The following is a 20,320-nucleotide window of genomic DNA, read 5'->3' as shown; positions in this document are numbered from 1 at the left end:
GGTGGCGGCGGCGGTGGCAGGGCCCTGGGGGTGGCCTTGCCCCTGGCCCAGTCTCTCGGCAGCCCTGATAACAGGCTATGTCTGGGTATCGACATAGCTGGTTATCATGAAACCGGCTGAACCCCCCCCCCCCCCAAGATACTCAATGCTGGCCACCGGAAATTGAATATCTAGGTTCAGGGCAGCTATCTCCCATGGTCTGAATATCGGGGCCAGTGTGTAGGGCCACAGATGGGATGAGGCAGAGCCAAAGTTCAAAGGAAGCAATCTATTATGAGAGAGTTCCTAAGTTTGCAGCACACCAAGCTCCAGGTGTTTATGCACAATGTTCAGTGATGTCTGCAGCAGTATCCAAATATCCCCTGCATAAGCCCTTGGTGAAACGGAGATCCCTGTTGGGATTAAGTTTTCAAAGATAAGTGCTGCAAATCTTGTGACATAATAATGTGATTAAGCTCCAAAATATGAGTGCTGCAAATTTTGTGATACAGTAGTGCCTAGAAATTTTGGACATGTGATTTTGAGCAGTATTGAGTATTCTTAATTTTGAAGGAGTTTAAAAGTGAAAGAAATAGAAAAAGTTTTGCTTGTATCAGTGTATTGGGAGTTTTTGACCTATGGTTATAAGGCAAAAAAAAGTCATTGCGCTTGGCCAGATGAGGTCTTTTCTCCCTGTAATTAAAGTAGTTTAAGGTCTTTGGTTTTCCACTAATTATTTTTAGAGAGTCACACTGTGGGTATGTTTAGTGGAATTTTTCCATCTTCCTATTTTTGCATACAAGTCACTTAATCCTCCACTGCCCAGAGTCCCCTTTATTTTGTATTTTTAATGTATAGATTTTTTTTAAAATTGTATAACCTTAAAAGCATTGTTATAAGTTATACACATGTACTAACTTAATATCCTGTACAGAACCATATAATCTAATTTCTAGGATTGCCTGTCGGGCATGGTTAGATCTCTTTAATTTTGGGCATACCCATGGCTATCTTGTAGGATGGAAGGACCCCACTGATGATTGCTGCTCAAAGGAATCACCCAACTGTTTGTTCCCTTTTGCTGGAGCACGGAGCTCAGGTCAACCTCAAGGACAAGGAGGGGAGGTATGGATTTCAGAGGAGATGGGGTGGAAAGGGGAAGGTGGGTGGGGAGAGTAGACAAGCTCTTCAAAGAAGGGCTTAATGACAAAATTAGGTTCCACTGAGGCAGATTAATCCAAGGATTTCAGTTGGTCACCAAGAATTAGGGTGGGGAATAAAATTATTTTCAAAACAGCAGAACTGGCTACACACAAAAGGCAATTCTACACGGTGTCTGGGAAAAACGGGACCTCCTTACATAGTTTCAAAATACTTTGCAATTTTTTAAACATTTAGTATGACATTTGAAAGTACATTAGCCCAACCTTTATTAGGAAACTCCCTTAGCAAACGTTTTGTACCATATGCCTCATTTTGTTGCAAACATTTAATTCTAACTTTATCTTCTTTGCTAAATCCCATTTTGCTAAAATGGATCTTAATGGTCACTTCCTGAATGACATCATTTGGAAACAGTGATCATCTAGTTCTTACTGCATCATAGCAGGGGCGTATCTGCGTGGGGCCACAGGGGCCTCTGCCCCCGCAGATTTCGCCCTGGACCCCCCTACCTCCGTCAACCCTCCCCCGCCTACCGCCGTCACCTACCCCCGCCGAGGTCCACTTCCTCCGGTCCGATGCCTTTAAAAGTATTACATCAGCTGGCGGGGGACCCCCAACCCCCGCCAGCCCAGCCGAGGTCTTGTTTAAGAAGTTCTTCCATCCTCGTGCTATTGAAAACTGCCTGCCTGCATCCCTTCCAGTTTCGGACTGAGTCTGACGTCGCAGCATGGGAGGGGCATCGATGTGTCCTCCATCAGCATGTGCATCTTATTGTTACTGTTAGATGCATGGAGTGAGTGGCGCATTTATGCCTGCTATTGACATGGAATAAACAGCATGACTTCCTTTTGGGTGTGCCAGTGCAGGTTTGCGCTAGCACTCTATAATAAATCAAGGCGTCCTGATTCTGTTATAGAGCTGGCGCTCCCTGTGCTGCATTGGGGTGCCCATATGGAGACACCACTTTATAGACTTGCCCGTATAGAGTTTTGGGGCTCTTTCTCGAGTACTCCATAGAGAGCCCTAGGGCAAATCGAAAATTTTAGACTCTGTGGACCTTGGGTCTTCTATTAACCTAATCAAGTGAGGGCCAACAATGGTTTTGAGGTTCCGTAGTAAAAAGCATATATAGTGAATGAATTACAGTACATTCCAAAACTAGAAACCTCTGAGCTAAATCAGTAAATTGAGAGACAAATTTACAGAATGAGCACAAACTCAAATAAATGAACACCCATTTTTGTGTTTGCGTCAAATTTAAGACCAAATCGATGCTTAAAACTATGCCCCATTTGAAAATAGCTCCAACATCTGCAAAACAAATCTGTCTAAAATTATTGCACAGTTTTGCAAGAAGGCAAGGACTTAGTGCTAGGTTAAAACGTGCTTAAAAGTACAAGCTGCACATACTGTAGCAGGACATGTTTATGCATTCCTACCCTAGCTGAGATAATATTTAAGCACCTTTCTGATTTCATGTGCAACTTTCTTTAAATTAGTCCCCTTATTTTCTTACTCCAATTAATCTATCTTACCTATCTTAGGGGCTTTGTTGGGCCATTTTTTACTGCAGAAGGTAAAAAGGTTTTTTTTTTTTAATGGGGTGGTAAATGACCATATGTTAATATTAAAAGTAGTATGCAGCAATTTACTGCCTGAGCCTGTAACGCCACATATTTACTTGGTAGTAAGGGCTCACGTGGTACTTTTGCGGTAATCAGACAATGCACGTTAATGTGGCCACGCTGCCAATTACCACCGGGAATACCCCCGCGGTAGAAAATAGACATTTTCTACTGTGAGAAATAGCACGTGCTAACTTTGAAACTACCACAGGATGCCTGTGCTACCCCGGCGGTAGTGTTGATTTAGCACACGCTACCTGCACATTAGCCCTATGGCTTAGTAAAAGGGCCCCTGTATATTTCATCTTTGCTTACACCCTATGCTGTCTATTAAAATGTTTTATTGTGTATTGCCGTACTTTGTATTGTTGTTTGAATATTTTTATTGCTGTAATTGTCTATTGCTTATGTTTGACTTATTCTTGCTGTACACCGCCTTGAGTGAATTCCTTCAAAAAGGCAGTAAATAAATCCTAATAAATAAATAAATTTTTGCTTTACTAAAAGATGCATCAAGAACACAGTTCACCTTTATTTGGCCTGCTGAGTTGCCAATGATTTGCTGTTATATACTTGGAACATTTGTAGTTCTAGACATGAAACACAATATGGATGGCACAGAGTTTTGTCATCTGAGCATGGTGAGGTTCCTTCCTTGTACTGCATGCAACCTCCTTAGACCTGTCCTCTTGTGCTAATTCTTTGTACATTTTCCATAGAACCGCTTTAATCCTTGCTTGTGAGAGGAACAACATCCAGGCAGCGGAGGTGCTACTGGCCAACAATGCTAACGTCAAGACCACAGACTGCAAGGGCCACAATGCTTTGTACTATGCCAGTTATTCCCATGATGATGCATTGAGGAGATTACTCCATGAGCATATGGGGACCTGGGAAAAAGGTACGCCTTGCTCATTATCAGGGAATATATTTGAAACCCTAATTGCTGATGAATTTGCACCATTGCAGCTTTTAATTTGAGCTTACTTGGGCATGGTATGCAGTCTGAAAGAGGATGGCTTTCATGAGAAGGATATGGAATCACCAGTAGCTCGGGTGTTGTCAACAACAATAAAAAACAGTGTCAGAAGTGAAGCAGCTTTGGGACAGAGACGGGGAATAATTAGAAGGGCAAAGGAGGGAGAATATGGCCAGACTGGGTAGGTCATAATATTATGTGTTGACCATTGATAACTTATCAAAGGGGCCAAAGAGTATGACCATGTCACACCATTACTTTGACAAGCCCATTGGCTACCTATGGCACATTGCATCTCTTAGAAAATAATATTGTTTGTCCATAAGATCCTACAGTCTGGGTTTCCACTTTTTTATCACAATTATTAATCCCCTACTCACCAAACTATACACTTAGCTGCAGGTGGTGCCTATATTCCGATATACTGGGCTGGATTCTATATAAGGTATGATGAGTAGCACGCATTAAAATGTGCAAGTGGCCAGTTTACATGTGCTACTCAATTTGTGTGCTTCTTTTTAGACGCATTCTAAAGAGGGGCGTGCGTAAATTCTAATATGCATAGCTGAAGAGGGGGGGTGCGGTCATGGGAAGAGTGTAGGTGTTGGGGCGTTGATCAAATTTACATGTGTTTCTATATAGAGGGAACACGTGTACATTTAGGCATGAACATTTACACCAGGTTTTCAGTGACATAGATGGCCATGCCTAAATGTACACACGTTCCCCTGGCCTATGCACTATTCTATAAACTGTCTTATGTAGGCGCAGTTTATAGAATAGCACTATGAGCTTTATTCTGACACCATATACAGAATCTGGCCCATTATGTACGACCACATTAGGAATAAAATTTTCAGTGTAGTGGGTCCAGGTCTATATAATGCTGTCCCATCCCACTTGAGGAATACCTTTGCTTAATTACCCCTTTAGGACTAAATTCTATATATGGCGCCAAAAAAAATCTACGCATAACAAATTTCCACCTAAGTGTATTCTATAAGTCACACCTAAATTTATGCACGGTATATAGAATATGCCTAAGTGGTATATAGAATACACTTAGGTGCTATTCCTGTGCCTAAATCTACACGCATCCATTTACGCCAAGGAAAATGTGGCATAAATGCCGGCGCATAGATTTTGGCAGTGCACCTACCTTGTTGGAACGCCCATGAAACATCCATTTCCCTGCCCATAGCCATGCCCATTTTTGGATCCACGCATTAGAATTTAAGTGCAGTGTGTTACAGAAAACTCTTGGCGAGTAATGTGTGTAAATTCTAATTATTGCCAATTAGTGCTCATAATTGCTTAAGTGCTGTTATCAACGCTGATTGCCTTAAGCCAATTAAATTATGTGCATTCTTATAGAATACACCTGGATTTCAGAGCAGAACGCTAAGCGCAATATATAGAATCCCGGAGTTAATGCCCTGTTAGAGCCACAGAATGCGCTGTTGAGCAGATGGTGGGTTCTGGAACACAAAACAATTCTTTTATTTCCTGTTTCTTTCCTATATGACAAATGGAATTCCTACTTTGCTTTTGTTGATTGTAATGTAGTAACATAGTACATGATGACAGATAAAGACCTGCACAGTCCATCCAGTCTGCCCAATAAGACAAACTTATAGTATAGGATGTAAAATAACATATATATTCTTGATCTTGATCTGTCCGTGCCATTTTCAGGGCAAAGACTATAAAGGTCTGCCTGGCACTGGATATACTCCTCAACTATCGGAGCTGTTGTCAAAAGCCACTCCAGTCCATCCAGATCTGTCTAGCCATAATCGGGGCACAGACAGACCATAGAAGTCTGTCCAGCTTTGGCCTTTATTTCCAAATTGCTGGTGCTACTATGCAAGCACCACAAAGTTTTTTGTTTTGAGTCCATTCTCTTTCCATATAGGAATGCTGTGTGTTTGAATTCTGCTACCGTCCCATGGGAGGACATTCCAGGCATCCACCACCCTCTCCATGACAAAGTACTTCCTGACATTACTCCTAAGTTGATGCCCCTGCAACCTCAATTCGTGCCCTCTAGTTCTACCACTTCCCTTCTCTGGAAAGATTTGCTTGCAAATTAATACCTTTTAGATATTTGAATGTCTGATCATATCACCCCTATCCCTCCTTTTCTCTACGGTGTATAGGTATGTTATCTTTGCTAAATTAACAAAAAGAAAAAAAAACTATTTGTAAACTGCTCAGATGGTACCTGATGGGCAGTATAACAAGTATTAAATAAACTTTAGAAACTTCAGGTGAGGTTGCTGAGAGGCAGCCAGAGATCCCTTGAGAACACGCTTATTCATGTGAGCAGAAATGCCTGGCATAGGGCCAACATTAAAAAGCGCCAACAACACAGAAATGAGAGGGAATAGGAAGAGCTAGGAATGTTTCTTCATTTCTTGTTGAAACTTGAGAGCTTTAAGAAGCTAGAAGGTGAAAAACAAGTCACTGATTGGCCCCCAAAACAAAGGGTGCTTTCCTCCTGGTGAAAAATTGCTGACTATCCCTGATCATGATGTTCCTCCAGACTCTAGGGGCTAAAAGGAGCCACTTTGAAGCAACTCTGGCATGTGCATTAGGTGCTGCCAACACTCCAGCTTCTTTATTATAGGGGGTGGGGGGGTGGAGATTCTACAAATGGCACCCAAATTTGGGTGCCAAACAAAAGCTGTGCTCAGCACTATTCTACATATGGTGCTCTGAGATGGGTCAAATGGCAAGCTGAACCCTAATAAACAATATATAAACATGTTTCCATATATAATGTGATATCAATCTTTCTTTCTTTTTCTCGCAATCTTTTTTACTTTTTTCTTTTTAATTAAAAAGAAAAAAGTAAAAAAGATTGCGAGAAAAAGAAAGAAAGATTGATATCACATTGTATATGGATACATGTTTATATATTGTTTATTAGGGTTCAGGTTGCCATTTGACAATATAGTTCAGATTCGCTGAAATCGTGTCCAGACTTTTTGCTCTGAGATGGGTGCCATTTATAGAATAGCACATACCTCTGGGATCCACGCCCAACTTTTAGGCATGAGCATTTACACCAACTGAAAACTGGTGCATAAATTAGGCATAGGACCCCCAAATTCTATAATACTGTGCATCTCTAGTGAACGTCCTAACCCTCCCATGGCCCCACCCCCTTTTCAGTTGCATGCTAAAGCATGTACATGAGCATCTTTATAGAATAACACTTTGCAGGATGCGCGCATAAATTCAAATTTTTGCTAATGAATGCCAACAATTGGTTGATAGCGCCCAATTAGCGCTAATTGGCTCACTAACCAATTAAATTGCAAGCGCAAATTGGCCATGCTCCCAAATGTGCGCATGCAATTTGGAGTACCATATATAGAATCAGGCCCTACTTGTCTATTCTGACATCTCTCAGCTAGCTGAGATGTTGAAGTTTTGGACTCATGTCTCCAAAGTTGCACTAAGTATTTTGGAGTGATTGGGTGAAACATCACATCTGTGTGCATCATTACAAGACTGATGAGCATCGGTACCACCTTGGCCATACATAGGCAAGGGCAACCCTCATGCACTGAAGAAAAAAACATGCCCATAAAAGAGGAAAGGAAATGGGACTTGATATACCACCTTTTCATTTGTAGTGCCTGATCCTGCCCATTGAAATGAGTGCTGCAAGTCCCATAATGCACCAGGTTCTGCAACTACATTCAAAGCAGTTTACATGGTATATGCAGGTACTTATTTGAACCTGGGGGTAATGGAGGGTTAAGTGACCTGCCTAGAGTCACAAGGAGCTGCAGTGGGAATCAAACCCAGTTCCTGAAGATCAACATCTGCTGCACTAACCACTAGACTATTCCTCCACTCCACTCAGATTTCTTTGAATACTTCTCATGATAGTTAAACTCAGGTTCTTTGAGGATAATAGTGTATCCAGTTCAGCAGATGTTGAGGAGCTCTGTAGCAGGTTACAGCCCCAATCATGTTTATCTAGTGATCTGTTTAATCTTAATCGGAACCAAATATTGGTAAAAGCGCAGAATCTTTCTACCCATTTCTCTTCTTTGGTACAGCAGAGCAATGGATGAAAGTGTAGGGAGTGGGAAATGGGGCAGTCACCTAAGGCCCTTGCCTAGAAACAACCCAACAGTTTGGATTGAGGGGAAGGGTAAACACTACTTACATAGGTAATGTAGCAAGATAAGGCCATAGAAAGGGAACTGTGGCTGGGGTACCATTTGGAGCCCAAAGTGCTCTTCATACATCCCCAATACAGTTGGTTCAGCAAACGGAGCGATGGGGTGGCTGAGTAGTTGGAGCAGCAAGCTGAAGGCTGAGAAGCCAGGGTTCAAATGCAGCTCCTGCCACTAATGCCTCTTGTTGCTTTGGCAAATCACTTCATTCTCCATTGATTTTACATGCTTACTGTATCAGAATGTAACATGCCTTAACTTGGGTTTGAACAGGTAAGTAATTAAATCTAAAACTCAGGTGATGTTTCTTAGCATAGAAAGATGTTGCTTCTCAATTAAACTTATAACAGGACACAAAAATGTGATCATGTTACTCCCTTGCTAAAAGAAGCCCATTGGTTACCTGTTCACTCTCAATTCAATACAAATTGCTTCTGATTGTATTTAAGTTCATAATACCCAGGAACTTTCTTTTCTGTTTGGCCTCTTGGAACAATATAACCCTCCTTGCTTGCTGCGTTCATCTCAGCGGGACCTTTTAGTTGTCCTGTCTCTCCTTTTTACAGTACAGGCCCCTATACTGAGGAACTCCCTACCTGAGCACCTGAAGACGTCATCGTCAATCGCTCAGTTCAAAACAGACCTAAAGACCTACCTCTTCTTAGAAGCATTTGGGCCGTAGCCGGAAGAGTTTCATGAAAAGTCAGTCTCTCCCCTCCCTCCTAATGTTTTACCCTAGCCTCCTCTCTTGCTTTCCTGTCAACCATTGTAAATCTACCCTGGCTCCAATTGTATCTATCCTGCTGTCTGCACTATTCTTGCCTATCTGATTTCACTATTACTAGATTGTAGCTCAGACATGTGCTTGATGGGTGGGATAGAAAGTCCCCTAGGTTGGCTGGGCAGGAAGACCACAAAGCACAAGTCATTACATGCAAGATTTTCTCTCTTATACCATTACAGACATATCACTGGGCTTGCCTATTAACTTCAAGTGCAGATCCTACATATTTCTATTATTTGATATTTTACAAGAAAATAAAATCCATCTCCCCTTCCACTCTATTCTGCTCTTGAGGACAGAATAACTTAACTAGTGATTTTTATTTATTTGGACTTAGCTTGACATCTTTTCATTAGTAGCTCAAGGTGAGTTACATTCAGTTGCAGTAGTGTCTTTAACTGAGTTCTGAACCTGCAGCAGTGTAAGGTAAAGTAATTAACTCAAGGTCACAAAGTATATTGGTGGGAGAAGAAGTATTTGAGCCCTGGACTGTCCTCAGCCCACTGCTCCAACTACTAGACTACTTGCCTACTCCATATTTACTTGCTTGACTGCACAGATATGCTTCGTATATGAGATGGCACATATTAATTGCCTAATCCAATTGCCTAACAACAAAATTAGCACTAAATATTAGTAAAACCATGGCTGTCTGATCTCTCTTCTTGCAGGATGTGATCCGAAAGCAGAAGGCAGCTTTCAGGTATGCAATCTTATATTGTCCAGCTATCAACACTTACATTTCCTCTTCCATTTAAACTTTTAATTGAGAAACTAAGTTCAGACCTAGAAGGCAAAAGCGAAGATCTGCAGAGTTGTCAAATCAGCCCATAATTCACTAATATGTTAAAAATCCCCACCCGGACTACAGAGGAGTAGCCTAATGGTTAATGCAGTGGCCTGAGAACCACTGGGTTCAATTCCCACTGCAGCTCCTTCTGACTCTGGGCAAGTCAGTTCACCATTGCCCCAGGTGCAAAATAAGTACCTGTATATAACATATAAACCTCTTTGATTGTAACCACTGAAAGGCGGTATATCAGATCCCATCCCCTTTCCCATCACTGTCTTATTATATCGTATTCTTTTTCAATAACATTTATATTCTTCTTGTAATCAAATATGAAGATACACTTTTAGTCATCTCTCAAAATACATACAAAAACTTGAATATGCCCATAGTGTTATTTGATGGTGCTTATTGGATTTTATGTGCTTCCAGGGGATAGCAGAGATCCACTCTGGTGATGTGGCCCAGAAACATTGGGATGAGGACTGGCAGGCCCTGCCTCATGAAGAATGGAGATGGAGGTATGAAGAGGAACATAAGAAAGTCTTGTACCTCCAAGCAGAGCTGATGAGGAAGACACAGCAGTTTGAGGTCCTCTGCAATGGAATGTAGGATGGAGAAAGATCAGACTGGAGAACAAATTCTGGAGATAGATGGATCACAGCAAGGAAGGCTGAGGATCAACCAGGTGCAAGAAAAGAAAGAGATTTATGCCATAGTTCAGAGGACAATAACTTTCTTGATCTACTAACGAAACATGAACAAAAATCATTCTGGGGGGATGTGATTGGAAGAGAAGGATTTGAACAGGAGACAAAGAAGCTAGTGAAGAAGTACCAAGAAGAGATAGATCACCTTCAAGGCGAAGTGGCATCAGCTCAGGAGGAGATGGGTGAGTGCACGAAAAAGGACAGAGGAACTGGAGGGTCACTTGGAAAACATGAGGGCTGTCATCTCCCAGTTTGCAAGAGGAAATGTACCCATAGCAGCATGATAGAAGAGCTCCAGGAACAGATCACTGAAATCACCAGTGAAAATGAAAATCTCCAGGCACTTGTGAAAAAGCTACAAGATGGTGTTGAAGTAAAAGATGGAAAAATTGGAATAATGTCAGGGGGAATCACTATGATAGAGCCCATGGATTCTCAGGCAGTCTTAGATGATGTCATCAAAGAGTTGACGCAATTATTGGTGCAAATGAGAAAGGAATATGCCAATATACAATGGGGGAAACAAGTTCTCTTGAAACGCAAATGGAGGAAGTTGTGAAGAGCCAACCACAACCAGACTAGAAACATTGGTTAGAGAAGACTTTGAGAGAAGTGCAACGTTTTTTAAGAAAACTGTGGCAGACTTGGAACAGTTGTTAACTGACTTGGAGCAGAAGAATATCAATTTGCAAGAGAAATCTAAGCAGCTTCGAGAAATGATTGGCTTATCCCAAAATGAAGTATCTGTAAAAGAGAATGACTTATCCCAAAATGAAGTATCTGTAAAAGAGAATGGCTTATCCAAAATGAAGTATCTGTAAAAGAGAATGCATCTGAGGTGTTTGTCCATAGTACAGTGTCAGGAATGCAAGATTGGGAGCAGCAGCTGGGCAAAACCCAAAAGCAACACCCAAAACACCAAAGAGAATATAAAGGGGCCTTGCAAGAAAATGCTGTCCTTAAAGATATAAGGAAATTGCTTCAGACAAGTTCCCCTGGTATTCAGGATGACACATCCAAAATAATCCAGCAGGAGGAAAAGAGCACAGGAAGAATTCAGCCCCTGGAGGACACAGAACATGAATCCCTCATTGGCATCGACAGTGTGGAAATGAAGGACACTGTGAACAAGAAGATAGCAGATCTAGAGAAAGAGGTCCATGACCTTGGGCTGAGCCGTGCTGCACTACTTACTGAACTGAGTGAAATTGAAATGGAAAGGGACAAATTGGAGGAAGACCTGGAGGCCCTCCAGCGGAGTGTGCAGACTGACTTCCTCCCAAGGAAAGAAATGCAAAACCTGATTGAAGACCTGGAAAAGAACTTCCTGCTTTTATCAGAGGAGCTGTCCACAGAGCAGAAAGCCACAAAGAAACTAAGATCCAAACTGGAAGCCCAGAGAAATTACATTCTCATGCTGATAGACAATTTCCCAAAAGAGATAATTCATGAAGAAAACTATAAGAAAGAAGGTCATTTCAGCACAGATGTCTTGGAGGAGCTGTACTGGAACATAGGCACACTGGTGAGGAAACATGATGAAGCTGTAATGCAGAAGTTAAAACTAGAAAAGGAGAATCAAAGTCTCTGGGATGATCAGAGTCAGCATGTGTCCATCAAAGACTACAACCAATTACAAAGATCCATGACCAAGGAATTAGAAACCAGGCCAGTGAAATCCAGAAGCTCAGCTGGAAGCTATCTGAAGCCATAAAACATGCTGAAAAACTAGAAACAGAATTGACAAATCAGAAGACAAATTCCATACCCAAAGGGGAGCACTTACAGCAAGTGACTTCTCTGGACAAAAATCTCACAGAAGTGAAAGGGAGATTAGAGTCAGCCAGTTAACAGTGGAAGAAAAATGTCAAGAAATCAACATGTTAAAGCTCCAACTTGATCAAGCAAGTGAAGAGATCCAAGAGATGAGTCCAGAGAGAATAATGTTTACAGCAACATGAGAATGTCATAAGCTCTTTGGAAAAGGAGATCCAGAAGTTGAAGGAAGATCATGCAAATGTATGTCCATTCTAGACCACAATGCAATGAAGACCTCCTGGTCCAAACAATAGAAACCCAAGCCAATGTGATACAGGAACTGGAAGACAGCTGACTACAGCCATAAAGGATCAAATGCTCAGCAGACTTCAATGACTCATATAAAAGACAGACACGCTGTCGAAATTCAGGAGCATAAGCATCAGCTATCAAAGCCACAGAGAATGCTCAACAACTGCAAAAGAGATGATACCCAGAGCACAATTATGTGCCAAATGAGAAGCACCAACACCAGTGATTGTTCTTGAGAAAGATCCCACAACAGTGAAGGAGACTTAGGTCCTGTCAGGGTAACGATAGAAGGGAAAGATCATGATGTGTCAATGTTACAGCACCAACCTGACCAAGCAACAGAAGAAATTAAAGAGATGACATCCACTGAAGAGAAAAGTATATGTTCTTCAGAAAAAAAACCTCCATATTGAATGTGTATCCATCCTAGATCACAATGCTATGAAGACCGCTATGACCCAAACAATAGAAACCCAAGCCACTATGATCCAAGAATTAGAGGGCAAGCTGACTGAAGCCATGAAAGATATCCAAGAACAGCAGAAAGAATTGTCAATCCAAAAAATAAATTCTGTACCAAAGAAGTACAAAATGGAATTACTTTGGAGAAAGATTTTACTGAAGTTCAAAAGAAGTTACCATCCCAGTACAGAACTTCTGGATGGGGAATGTCAAGTTACTGAAGTCCAAAAGCAAAGATCTATAGAAGAGGGCTGTATACAGAATCCAAAGGACATGGTAACTCTTTTAGAAGTGGAAAACCAGAGGTCTGCAGATGGTATTCAAACCAACGTGATCCACACAGCCACTGAAATGGAACAGGTGAACCAGAAGCTATTGGAACCAGTGAATGTCCAAGACACAAAGACAGATCCATTGTGTCAGAAGACAAAGTATGTGCCCTACAATGAGCATTTGCAACAAGTAACTGCTTTAGAGGAAGCACTCACAGAAGTGACAGAAGAGTTAGAGTCAGATAAAACAAAAGTTGATAAGCAAAGTCAAGAGATTGTTTATGTTAAAGTGTCAGATCAACCAAGCAGCCAATGAGATCAGAGAGCAAAGTCGAGGGAAACAAACTGTCTTCAAGTGCTTATGGATGTTGAGAGTTCTTTGGTCTTCCAAGTTCAGGCTCCCAAAGAGGATGGAAAGGCCCTAGCATCAAAGACCAAAGAGATATGTGAAATGATTCTTCCTGGAAGGAAGTGGAGAGTCCAAGCAATGAAAATCAAATTAAGGAGCCAATAAACATGGAAGCTACACTTGAACAGTCACAGAAAATGATGGACCCTCAATGTGACAAGTTAGAAGACCTCACCGCCATAAGTCAAGATAGAGAGTGGAAAGTAAGGTGGTTTCTCTTTATAGAGATTCTGTCACATGTATATATGAAAAAAAAACTAGGCCACTGTAATTTCAAAAATAGTATAATTTACTTTACCCAGTTGTTTTAATATTCCATAAGATGATTCCCTGCAACACTGGGTGCAGCCATGTTTGAAAGAGCGCTGCCCATACATGACAACACACACACTGGTTTCCAGTTGTTCTTTCATTGTGTGTGATGTCATTTGTGACAGCAACCCATTAACACAGTCAAGATCCAGGTGGTGTGATGTCTGCTCCTTGTCTAAATATGGCTCCAGAAAATGTGTATATTCATTTGGACTAGACCACATAGATGGGACCACTTCTCAAAGAGAAAGAACCTGGTTTATTTCCATTTGAAAATAAGCAGGTACGAAGTTCATGCATTAGAAGTATCCCTGTACTTTGAATTTGGTGGGCAGAACAGCACGCATACTTCTAGAAATCCCATGTGTGTGTTCTATTTTAATTCCCTGACTTAAATATGCCCTCATAAACACTTCCATTTAAAATACAGCTAAGACAACAGCACATACTTCTAGCAGGATGTAAGGTGAGCATTATTCAGTCAGCATTGTATCCATGAAAGCTGTTCTCCGCATGTTATTTCTTAATTTGTTTTCAAGTGGAAATGCTTTCTTTTATCCCAAAATCTATTGAAGAAATCAGTGGTTTTAAAGAATACTGGGTCACTAATCCACAGTGAAAAGTTGTAGTGTTTTATAGATCAAATATATAGGCAAAGAAGGAGGACACATGTTCTATTAGGATTTGATATCTAAAGCACTAACTGAATTTCAGATTAGACACTGAAATCGGGGCCTAGACAGACTCCAAAGGATCCTTAGTTAAGCATGAGTGAAGGGGGTAGTCCAGGATCAGAGTAAGGCAATGAAGCAGGTCATATGGACTGGATCAGCTTTGGCTGTGTTAAATGTATTGCTATGTGATGTTTTTCTACCATCATATTTAATGTTTCAGGACACCTGTAGCCCAAAGTACCACATGTACAGCTTTAAGGCTGTAAATGGCATCTTGTCCTAGTATGAGTTTTGTTTTTTAATGTCAAAGAATATCAACTATATGAGACATAACATCACAGATTAACAAATGTATTAAAAAAACTTTAGGGGCCCAATATTCAAACCATTTAGCCAGGTACATAAGTACATAAGTAAGTACATAAGTAATGCCACACTGGGAAAAGACCAAGGGTCCATCGAGCCCAGCATCCTGTCCACGACAGCGGCCAATCCAGCCAAGGGCACCTGGCAAGCTTCCCAAAAGTACAAACATTCTATACTGTTATTCCTGAAATTGTGGATTTTTCCCAAGTCCATTTAGTAGTGGTTTATGGACTTGTTCCTTTAGGAAACCGTCTAAACCCTTTTAAAACTCTGTCAAGCTAACCGCCTTCACCACGTTCTCCGACAACGAATTCCAGAGTTTAATTACGCGTTGGGTGAAGAAAAATTTACTACACTGTAGTTTCATCACATGCCCCCTAGTCTAGTATTTTTGGAAAGCGTGAACAGATGCTTCACATCCACCTGTTCCACTCCACTCATTATTTTATATACCTCTACATGTCTCCCCTCAGCCGTCTCTTCTCCAAGGTAGGAGAGGTTCTTAACCAGTTCAATGGTGCTCAGCTGGCTATCCATGGATATTCTGTGGCGCACTTACCCAGCTAGTGCTGAAAATCTCTCTGACCGGTCAAACAGAAACCGTGCTATCTTGTGGGTGATCCTGGGGTGGAGTCAGCACTTGTCCGGTTCAGTGGCAATATTCAGCCTTTAATGTCCGGTTCAGTGGCAATATTCAGCCTTTAACTGGATAAGTTAACCAGACAAAAAACTGCAGAAATAGCAGCCCTATCTTTATCCAGTTAAGGGCTGGATAGCGACACTTGACCTGACTATCCGCACATACCTGAACATGTCTCAGCATTCAATCTCTGGGCATAATTGTGCTTGCAGCGAAAAAGTCACTGACCACCGCTGGTTATTATCTACTAAATTTATTACATTGTGATTCATTTAAAACACCAGAAAGAAATGACATATCCAGCCCCTTCTTCAGATGCAGCTGGTTCTACTGAAATTTGTTTCTTGGGAGTATAGTAGTGCTAATGCATTAACATCGTGATGGATATGATTTACTACTGAACTGACCTCCATAAAAAGTTTGATAGATCACAGCACCATGAATGGGATACTGTTATGACAGGATGTAGTTCTATTCAGGAAGAGCAAGGTAGGAAGAAAGGGGAAGGAATGGTGTTACACATAAATATTAACCAACAGAACTGCAAGACTTATGAGATAAGGAGGAGGCACTGGGGTTCATTTAGACAGAAGGAATGGAATGTCTGTTTATATTGGTGTGATATAAAGATCTCCTTTACAAGCAGAAATACATAAAGACATTTATAAATTGCTAGGAAAGGGGAAGTTTTGCACTTTTGTTTAGAGGTAGGAAGATTCTGGATTATCGACAAGAACTCTTCTGGCAACTGGTAACGGAATAACATCAGCAGGGGGCAGTACTGAACCTGGTATTTAATTAAGGCAAGAGTGTTTCTGATGTTGTAGTGGGTAATCATCCACAGGTTCAGTATCAGTATATAAGCAGTGATGGTTCATTCAAATGTACGGGTTCAGTAAAACTAATTTTGTCAAGCTGAGAGGCAATGGCAAATCACCCTGCTAATAGCCTACCACAAATCTGTCATGCAAGTCATTTGTGATGTGGTATTTGTGTACAGGGGATTACCTTTACCCTTATGATATAAACACATATGTATCAGGCCACTTTGAATAGAAAGGAAATTCTGGAATGAGGAGTTATAGGTTGAGGGTAAAGGAAATATACTCCAGTGTAATCTAAGGAAATGTATTTATGTAAAGAGTGGTGGATACATGGAACAGCCTCCACTGCAGAAATTACCAGTTTCTAAAATTCACAAAAGCATGGGACAAGTACAGAGGATTTCTAAGGGAGGGGAGAGGATTGTACAGCTTAGTAGTTGGTGTGGATGGGCAGACTGGATAGGTTGTATGGTCTTTCTTTGTCATTAGTTTTTATGTTTGTACAGAGGATCTTTGAGGAAGAGGAAGGGATTGTAGAGATTAGTAGTTCTGGATAGGCTATATAATCTTTATCTGTCTCTGCTTTCTATGTTTCTATTTACAGAGGATCTCTGAGGGAGAGGAATGGATTGTAGAGATTAGTAATTCTGGATGGACAGACTGGATAACCATATGGTCTTTATCTGCCATCAGTTTCTATGTTTCTATGTACAGAGGATCTCTGAGGGAGAGGAAGGGATTGTAGAGATTAGTAGTTGGTAGGGATGGACAGACTGGATAGGCCGTATGGTCTTTATCTGTCATCATAAGTACATAAGTATTGTCATACTGGGAAGACCAAAGGTCCATCGAGCCCAGCATCCTGTTTCCAACAGTGGCCAATCCAGGTCACAGATACCCAGCAAGATCCCAAAAATGTACAAACATTTTATACTGCTTATCCCAGAAATAGTGGATTTTCCCCAAGTCCATTTAATAACGGTCTATGGACTTTTCCTTTAGGAAGCCGTCCAAACCTTTTTTAAACTCCACTAAGCTAACCACCTTTACACATTCTCTGGCAACGAATTCCAGAGCTTAATTACACGTTAATTACATTTCCTATGATTCTATGTACAGATGATCTGCAGGGAAGAGGAAGGGATTGTAGAGGTGAGTAGTTGGTATGGATAGGTAAATGGGATAGGCCTTATGGTCTTTTTCTTCCATCCTTTTCTATGTTTGATTCTGCTACACTGGAGAGAATTTTGACAGAACTTTTGTGAAGAGTGGCAAAGAGGGAGAATTAACTGCCTTGTTCTGAACATCTATGTGAGGTTCAAAGTTTTTCAAGTGGTAAAAAATTGAAGTCCACATGGAAAGGTTTTAAACTTTTTCCCCAATAAGCCATACTTGTTTTTGGGTTTTTTTTTCTGATTTACTGTGTTAGATACAATTGTATAAAAAAGAAGGATGGATCTCTCTCTTCTTTCTTGTGCTTTAAATGAATGTTAATAAATTAAGGACCCTGTTTACTAAAGTGCGCTAGCGTTTTTCGCATGTGCTAAATGCTAGAGAAGCCCATATATTCCTATGGGCATCTCTAGCATTAGCATGCGCTAATTTTTAGCGAACTCTGAAAATGCTAGAGTGCCTATAGCACATTTTAGTAAACAGGGCCCTAAAAGTTATGTAATACATTGAAGTTTTTGATGTAAGAAGGTTTTATGTATCCTGTTTAGTTTGCATGAATTTTTAAATTGATTTTGGTTGAGATTTTAAGGGGAATGGAGTTTGGAATGGCTGGAAAGCACAGCTGCACTGAGACGTGTTTGACTGTAGTGTAGTCCTTCCTTTTTCAACCCTAACTGAATATCGTAAGGTTTTATCATCTTATCTTCCCTGTTACCCTTTATTTATTTCTGTGCATTTAAGTAGAATAGCACAGCAACCACACACAGTAGATCTGTACCCAAATGGATGGAGACAGTAGAAAATGTTTTGATGTGGGATTCTGAATAGTCGGTTAATGCATCATGTTTGTATCTTCAGATTTCAGAGTTACTATACTACTTGCAGAAGTGTGCAGAAGAGTTACGAAATTAAGGAATAGAAATGCATCCTTCCAGCAGTGCCTAGAGGTAAGACACATGGAGGCGTATTTTCAAAGCACTTAGCCTTACAAAGCTTCATTTGTTGCTATGTAACTTTGTAAATCTAAACGCATTGAAAATACACTTCGCTATTATGTTGTCTCAGTGTCCACTAGAGTGCACCAGACATCACACTTTTCATCTTATGGCCCCTTTTATTTGGAATTTCCTGCCCTTACATAATTGGTGCAGAACCGTCATTTAAAGGTTTAAAGCAGCTGTTAAAACCTGTTGTTTTTTTCAAGAAGCCTTCCAGGCTACCTGGCTACCTGACTGAGTGGTTGTGGCTGCCAGACATAAACAGTTAGTACCCAGATGCTCGCCATCCTTACACCCTCCTCTCCACCTCTACCTTTCCCCTCCCCTGTTACATTTTATATGGCAATTCTTAGTTATGCTTGCCTGTTCTGGGTCATAGCAGAGAAACTGAATGAATTCTTTGCTTCTGTCTTTACGGAAGAAGATGTAAGAGACCTGCCAGTACCGGAAATGGTTTTTCAAGGGTGATGATGCAGAGGACTGAAGAATCTCAATAAACCTGGAAGATGTACTAAGCCAAACTGACAAATTAAAGAATAGTAAATCACCTAGACCGGATGGCATACATCAAGGGTACTCAAAGAACTCAAGCATGAAATTGCTGATCTGCTGTTAGTATATGTACCCAGTCGTTAAAATCGTCCATAGTACCCAGAGATTGGAGGGTGGCCAATGTAATGCTGATTTTTAAAAAGGGTTCTAGGGGTGATCCAGGAAATTTACAGACTGGTAAGCCTGACATCGGTACTGGCAAATAGTGGAACTATTATAAAGAATAAATTACAGAACACCTAGATAAACATGTTTAATGGACAGAGTCAGCATGTGTTCAGTTAAGGGAAGTCTTGCTCACCAATTTGCTTCATTTCTTTGAAGGCGTGAATGACATGTGGATAAAGTGAGCCGGTTGATGTAGGTATCTAAATTTTCAGAAAGCTTTTGATAAAGTTCCTCAGAGCAGGACTCCTGAGAAAATTAAAGTGTCATGGGATAGGAGGCAAGGTTCTGGTGTGGATTAGGAATTGGTTATTGGACAGAAAAAAGAGGGTAGGGTTAATGGTAATTTCTCTCAATGGAGGAGGTGAAGTGCCGCAGGGATCTGTATTGGGACTGGTGCTATTTAACATATTTATAAATGATATGGAAATCGGAAACAAGTGAGGTGATTAAATTTGCAGATGATACAAAACTATTCAAGGTTGTTAAACATGTGCAGATTGTGAAATATTGCAGGAAGACCTTAGGAAATTGGAAGACTGGGCATCCAAATGGCAGATGAAATTGAATGTGGACAAATGTAAGGTGATGCACATCGGAAAGAATAATACGAATCATAATTACCTGATGCTAGGGTCTAGCTTTGGGGTCAGCACTCAAGAAAAAGATCTAGATGTTGTTGTAGATAATACGCTGAAATCTTCTGCTCAGTGTGCGGTGGCAGCCAACAAAGCAAACAGGATGCTAGGAATTATTAGGAAAGAGATGGTGAATAAGAACAACAATACTATAATGCCTTTGTATTGCTCCATGGTGTGACTGTACCTTGAGCATTGCATTTAGTTCTGGTCACCGTATCTCAAAAAAGATAGAGCGGAATTAGCAAAGGTTCAAAGAAGAGCGACCAAAATGATAAAAGGGATGGAGCTCCTCTTGTATGAGGAAAGGCTAAAGAGGTTAGGGCTCTTCTGCTTGGAAAAGAGACGGATGAGGGGAGTGAGGTCTACAAAATCCTGAGTGGTGTAGAATGAGTAGAAGTAAATCGATTTTTTTTTACTCGTTTCAAAAGTACAAACACTAGGGGACACTCGAGGAAGTTACATGGAAATATTTTTAAAACAAATAGGAGGAAATATGTTTTCACTCAACGAATAGTTAAGCTCTGGAACTTTTTGC

General features: G+C 40.8%; 1 protein-coding gene across 1 annotated transcript in view; it reads left to right on the top strand.

The window, feature by feature from the left end:
- ANKRD35 (ankyrin repeat domain 35) overlaps positions 1-20,320 on the top strand; it is a 51,246-nt gene that overhangs the window by 27,559 nt on the left and 3,367 nt on the right. The window contains 21 exon segments of the mRNA XM_030188148.1: positions 998-1,104; positions 3,488-3,669; positions 9,399-9,430; positions 9,950-10,114; positions 10,116-10,179; positions 10,182-10,408; positions 10,410-10,479; positions 10,482-10,763; positions 10,766-10,801; positions 10,804-11,003; positions 11,054-11,894; positions 11,897-12,070; positions 12,073-12,157; positions 12,159-12,240; positions 12,333-12,432; positions 12,435-12,519; positions 12,575-12,700; positions 12,702-13,462; positions 13,495-13,643; positions 18,288-18,330; positions 18,333-18,376. Of these exon segments, the coding sequence (XP_030044008.1) occupies positions 998-1,104; positions 3,488-3,669; positions 9,399-9,430; positions 9,950-10,114; positions 10,116-10,179; positions 10,182-10,408; positions 10,410-10,479; positions 10,482-10,763; positions 10,766-10,801; positions 10,804-11,003; positions 11,054-11,894; positions 11,897-12,070; positions 12,073-12,157; positions 12,159-12,240; positions 12,333-12,432; positions 12,435-12,519; positions 12,575-12,700; positions 12,702-13,462; positions 13,495-13,643; positions 18,288-18,330; positions 18,333-18,376 (3,855 nt within the window).

This window comes from Microcaecilia unicolor, chromosome 14 (genome assembly GCF_901765095.1).
Source record: "Microcaecilia unicolor chromosome 14, aMicUni1.1, whole genome shotgun sequence".
NCBI lineage: Eukaryota > Metazoa > Chordata > Amphibia > Gymnophiona > Siphonopidae > Microcaecilia > Microcaecilia unicolor.
The sequence above is the reverse complement of the archived record's forward strand: the minus strand, read 5'-3'. Positions and strand labels throughout refer to the sequence as shown.